The sequence below is a fragment of the Lemur catta genome, chromosome 8 (assembly GCF_020740605.2).
Source record: "Lemur catta isolate mLemCat1 chromosome 8, mLemCat1.pri, whole genome shotgun sequence".
In the NCBI taxonomy this organism is placed as follows: Eukaryota; Metazoa; Chordata; class Mammalia; order Primates; family Lemuridae; genus Lemur; species Lemur catta.
The window spans coordinates 92,371,157-92,376,775 of record NC_059135.1 but is presented as its reverse complement, the minus strand read 5'-3'; the positions used below and the strand labels follow the sequence as shown (position 1 = coordinate 92,376,775).

The 5,619-nt window shown below is 61.1% G+C and overlaps 1 protein-coding gene across 2 annotated transcripts; it reads left to right on the top strand.

The window, feature by feature from the left end:
• The first annotated feature begins 2,067 nt into the window (after positions 1-2,067).
• Positions 2,068-4,651, top strand: C1QL2 (complement C1q like 2). Of its 2 annotated transcripts, XM_045558915.1 has the most exons (3): positions 2,681-3,064; positions 3,110-3,364; positions 3,943-4,150. In XM_045558915.1, exons 1-3 carry the CDS (start codon positions 2,681-2,683, stop codon positions 4,120-4,122), a joined length of 819 nt encoding a protein of 272 aa, XP_045414871.1. In that variant the 3' UTR covers positions 4,123-4,150. The 2 variants fall into 2 exon arrangements, with proteins under 2 accessions (XP_045414870.1, XP_045414871.1); XM_045558914.1 differs by having other exon boundaries at positions 2,068-3,364; positions 3,943-4,651.
• The last annotated feature ends 968 nt before the right edge of the window (positions 4,652-5,619 follow it).

The following is a 5,619-nucleotide window of genomic DNA, read 5'->3' as shown; positions in this document are numbered from 1 at the left end:
ACAGGAAGCCAGGGCAGGGCAGTCTGGGGGATGTGGGAGGGACAGGGCATCCCCACTTCTCTGCTTAGGGAAAGGATAGGGTATGTGAATGATCTCTAAATCTCTGTTTTGTAGTAACACTTCCCTGCCTCCTTACTGCCTATAGCTAACCTGCTACAGAGCCAGCTATTGTTCTAAAGCCTTTACCTTAATTAACTCATTTCATCCTCTCTGTAACTGTGAGGTAGGTACTTTTCTCAGTCTCATTCCCACACACATGGAGACGGAGGCTCAGAGAGGTGAAGCAGTTTGCTCAAGGTCACACAGGAAATCACAGAGCCAGGATTGGAAGCAGACAGTGTTGCTTCTGAAATCACCCATTCTAGGGGTGGCACTGAGGCAGGGAGGGGAGGGCTCCCAAGATCCAGGAAACCAGTGAAGAATGCGGCCAAGAGCTAGCTGTCAAAGCTGTGTTCCCTGCCAGGTTCTACGAGTCCCTGACCTAGGTGTGAGGAGGATTCCAAGCTCTGTCATATGGATGCAGGACACTGGGCAAGCACCTTACACTTTCAGAACCTTTGTTTTCTTGTCAGTGTGATGGGAGAATAATCACCAACCCACAGGGCATTGTGAGAAGTAAATAAAGGAGCATGTGCAAAGTGCCTGATGCGTGGGAGGGGCCCAAGAACTGGGAGTTCCTTCTCCACCTTCTCTGCTGGGTGAAGGTGGCTTCAGGCTAGCCTGGTCTGCCTTTTCACAAATATGTTCGAAGGGCCTACCAGGTATCAGATATCAGACCTTCTACTATGCCCTGGGAAGTACCCTGATGAACGAAGAGCCTGGAGCAACATGGGGTGGGGAAATGACCCAGAGTGACCAGAGAGACAAAAATAGATTTCTAACTAATCTACAAGAAAGAGCACGATGCCTGATGAGTGTTCTCTTCAAAGCAGCAGCCTCAGGAGGGTGCATGGCTGTTTCACAGATGCGGATGCTCCACCAAACACTGGTGTCAGCCCTTGCATTCTCCTCCCCGGCCAGGCCTGGTGCATATGTCAGGGGGTGCTGGAGCAGAAGCCGGCCTTTTAGGAAAACCGAGTCTCAGAGAAGGGAATGACTTGCCAAAGTCACACAGCTACTCAGGAAAAGCGCAGAACCAGAGGCCCAGGATTTTGATTTCTGATCTGGAGGTCTTCACCCTGCCCTCCCCGCCCCAGGCTCTCTCATCCTTCCTTTATCCTCACATGCTGAGTTGGAGATGGACAATTCTGCTCTCCTCCACAGCCACAGCTGCGGGCCCCAGAATGGCTCAGAATGGCTTTGGACTATTATTATTATTATTATTTTAAATAACTAAACCCATCTCAGGAGAAGGGCACTGGGGATGTCCTATGGAACATGCCCATGCCTCTGCCAGTAGTGGCCAGGCTTGCAGTGGGGGCTGAGTGCATCAAGAGGACCACTAAGTGCTGGTGTTAAGCTTTTGCATTTCTGCATGAACTTTGCCCAGACAAGCGCCAGCCGTTTTCTGGTGGAAGAAGAGGTCTGAGATGAATAGATTCTTGTATTTGGGACTTTTGATTTTTCAGAATCATTCCAAGAGTTGGGGGGTGTGCTCTGTTGGAGCCTATTCAACAGTCTGGAGTTCTCAGTCTAGGCTTGTGAAAGACCTTCCAGAAACGAGATGTATTCAATTCTGAAGAAGTAACTCAGGAGGGCTTTCGAAAAGTCTTTTCCTGCAGGGCTTCCCAGGACCGAGGGTCTCCTGGACTTGGTGGGCTTCTGTCTGATCCTGTTTGCAGGCGCGAGGTGGATTAGGTGCCCCGAGGCACCTCGCTGGCACCAGGATTCCAGCTGCCTTCGTGGCCATGTGGGGGTGCCTGTGCGCGCCCGGCTACTGCGCGCGTGGGTGTTTGCGTGTGTCGGTCGGTGGGCGGCGCGTGAGTGTGGCCCCCGTGGGTGTGTCTGAGGCGCCCGGGCTGGGGGCTGCGCCCGCTGCGCCCACTTGTGGCTCCCAGGCGCCTCCAGGAGGAAGCGCGCCTTTACAGCCTCTGCCGAGGACGCCGCCCGATAGGAAGAGGACGGGAGGCGGATGACATGAGGGCGCCGTCTCCCGAGTGATGGCAGCGCGCGCTGCCTCGCCGCCTCCGCCGCTCAGCCCCGGACTCCTTACGTCAGGGTAGCTGGGTGCCCCCTCCGCGCGGGAGCCGGCGAGCAGCGGGAGAGCAGAGCAGAGCGCGCTGTGGAGCCCGGGCGCCCTCGCTGCGCGCGGAGCCCCGCCGAACCCCGCCGAGCCGAGCCGGGCCGGAGGCAGCACCGCGGAGCCCGCGCCGGACGCCGCAAGCGGACCCAGCACTTCCCGGCCGCCGCCGGACCCCTGGGGCCCGGGGCTCGTCCTGTGCGCCCCCGGCCATGCGCGCCGGCCTCCGCGGCTTTCCGGAGCAGCCCCAGCGCGGTGGACACAGGCGCCCGAGCCCGGGCGCCTCTCGCTAAAGTAGTTGGGTGACCAGGGCAGGGGGTCGCCACGTCGGGGGCGCGGCCGGGACCCGCGGAGTCGGCCCCCGAGCTCGGGGAGCGGGGCCGCCCGCGTCGCCCCACCATTACCTCCCCGGGCGGCAAGGAAGAGCTGGTGGCGGTCGCCTCCCGGCTGTGGCAGCGGCGGCGGCGCGCCTGTCTGGCCGCCGTCGGCGTACTCCTGGCCATGGCGCTCGGGCTGCTCATCGCCGTGCCCCTGCTGCTGCAGGCGGCGCCCCCCGGCGCGGCGCACTACGAGATGATGGGCACCTGCCGCATGATCTGCGACCCATACAGCGCCGCACCCGGAGGGGGGCCCGCAGGCGCCAAGGCGCCGCCGCCCGGACCCAGCACCGCCGCTCTGGAAGTCATGCAGGACCTCAGTGCCAACCCTCCGCCTCCCTTCATCCAGGGACCCAAGGGTGATCCAGGGAGACCGGGCAAGCCGGGGCCGCGGGGTCCCCCTGGAGAGCCGGGCCCTCCTGGACCCCGGGGCCCTCCGGGGGAGAAGGGTGACGCAGGGCGGCCGGGGTTGCCCGGGCTGCAGCTGACGGCTGGCGCGGCCGGCGGCGTCGGGGTGGTGGGCGGCGGAGCCGGGGGCGGCGGCGACTCCGAGGGCGAAGTGACCAGTGCATTGAGCGCCGCCTTCAGCGGCCCCAAGATCGCCTTCTACGTGGGTCTCAAGAGCCCCCACGAAGGCTACGAGGTGCTCAAGTTCGACGACGTGGTCACCAATCTCGGCAATCACTACGACCCCACCACCGGCAAGTTCAGCTGCCAGGTGCGCGGCATCTACTTCTTCACCTACCACATCCTCATGCGTGGCGGCGACGGCACCAGCATGTGGGCGGACCTCTGCAAGAACGGGCAGGTCAGTGACCCCTACTCCAACCGGCCCCCGCAAACCCTCGCCCGCCCCAGAACCGCCCGGGGAACTAGCCTCTTTTCTCTCCTCCCGCGGGCGGCCAAGCAAGCCCCCGGGAGAGAGCGCGCTGCTGTGCCCCGGGCCCGCGCTTCCCAATGCGCCCAGGCCGAGCTGATGAGAACGTAGCTCCAGAGCTTGGGCCTCGAGCGCCCAGAGACCCCGCTCCCAGTTCCTGCCTGCAGACCCGCGGGCTACTCGGAAACCTCAGTGTTCTTTAGCTCCCGCCGGTCGCCTCTTTGCCTTCCTGTCCTTCCTCTTGGAGCTGGGTCCTCCCGCCCTTTCCCCCTGGGTCAGTGTCCATGAAGCCCCCTCTCTTCCTCCCTCCCGGACTCCCCGCAGCCGGCGCGGGGAGGAGGAGGAGACCGGGAAGGAGTTGGCCGAGTTGTAGAGGAAGCGTGGAGCTGGGGGTGGGAGCGTCGACCCGAAGCCGCAGGCAGAAGGCCTGCCCCGGTGCACGAGGTGGGGCAGGACGAGGGTCCGGGCCGGGGTGCCTGCGCTCACCCGCTCCCGCGGCTCGCCCGCAGGTCCGGGCCAGCGCCATTGCGCAGGACGCCGACCAGAACTACGACTATGCCAGTAACAGCGTGGTGCTGCACCTGGATTCAGGGGACGAAGTGTACGTGAAACTGGACGGCGGCAAAGCGCACGGAGGCAACAACAACAAGTACAGCACGTTCTCGGGCTTCCTTCTGTACCCAGATTAGGGGCGCAGGGGGCGCGAGGTGAGGTGGCGTCAGGCGTCCATGTCCCTGCGGGAGTGCGTGCCTCCTGGGCGAGGGCCACTCTCAATTCACGACACTTCCTGACATCTCCGTTGGAAAAGACACATCCCTGCTGTCCTCCCTCCCCTGCTCCCGGTCTCAGTGTGTCTGCAAATCACCACGCTCCGGGCTGTACTCCTGGTCCCTGTCCCCAGCCCAGTGAGGGAGAGGGAGACGCCAAGCCCTTGGGCCTCGGCGCAGACTTTGCAAACCTGATTGGACTGGACAGGCCTGCCCTCTTCCAGACCTGCTTCTCCTCCCAGTGCCCCAGCCCAGGCCGGGGAGGTGGGCCAAAGGGAACACGGGCTCCCTGGGGCGTCCTTCTTTGTGACCTGAAATACTTGCACACATTTCCCTGTCCATCTGCCAAAAACCCACCCACAGCAGAATTCCAGCAAACAGAAAATTCACATCTCCACACCACACTCCCTTCCGACTCAGACCCACTGCAATGCATTAAATTATGTTTTTAGACTATGGGCTCCCTTGTCTCTGTCAGCCGTGGCCCCTAGGCTAGGGCTCCAGACATCCATCTTGGCATAAAGAACTTAGCTGGACCCAGGATTGCCCATCTGTGCCCTGCTCACCAGCCACAGCCGTGTCCTTACCACCTGGGGTGACTGAAAAGATGTGGGGAGATGGGGGCAGCATCACGCCCTTCCCCCAAGTCCTCCCCTGCAGCCCTGGACTGGAAGGGCTCCCAGGGGTGGGGGAGAGTGAGGGGAAGGCAGGAGGGGAGTGACTGGGGTCTCAGTCTCTGGCCTCCCAGAGCTGTGGGAGGTGGTCACAGGGGAGGGGCTTCTGGGCAAGGAAGACGGGGAGGAGGCATCTCTGTAAAATGGGGGGCACTTGCTAGCGGGAGATCTGTGAGATGTTGGGCTCTAGAGAGGAAGTCGAGAGTCCCCAGCAGAAACACACCCACCAGGTAAGAGGGACACGCAGCCCATGTCGGTTTCCTCACACCCAGCAAGGCCCATGTCTCTCAAAAGGGCTGGTAAACTGAGGCAATTCACTGGATCACCCAGCACCCTGAATTCACCCAGGACTGTGTGGTAAGTGAGATGGATACTATCCCTCAGGGAGGGACACCCCTTTTCTGGGCTCTTCCCTTCCCTTCCGCACGGCGGCGTGGGGTTCCTGCCCCGAACCCAAGTGCGTTCGTTCGGTCTCCTCTGCTTCCCTTCAGCACTCCGCATGCAGAAGCTAGGAAAACACACACACGGTTCGGTTGTTTTCTTTTTATGTTTTGTTTTTGTTGTTAGGTCACTGAGTTCCAGCAAACTAAGTTATCTACAAAATAACTAGTTAGCAACCTGTTATACTTCCCGAGCTCAGTTTGACCGGTTGTGTGAAATGTGAGTGCACCGGGGCAACCAGAGCGTGTGTATCTGTGTGAAGCTGGAGACACATCTATATCTGTATCATCCGTGTCTGGATCTG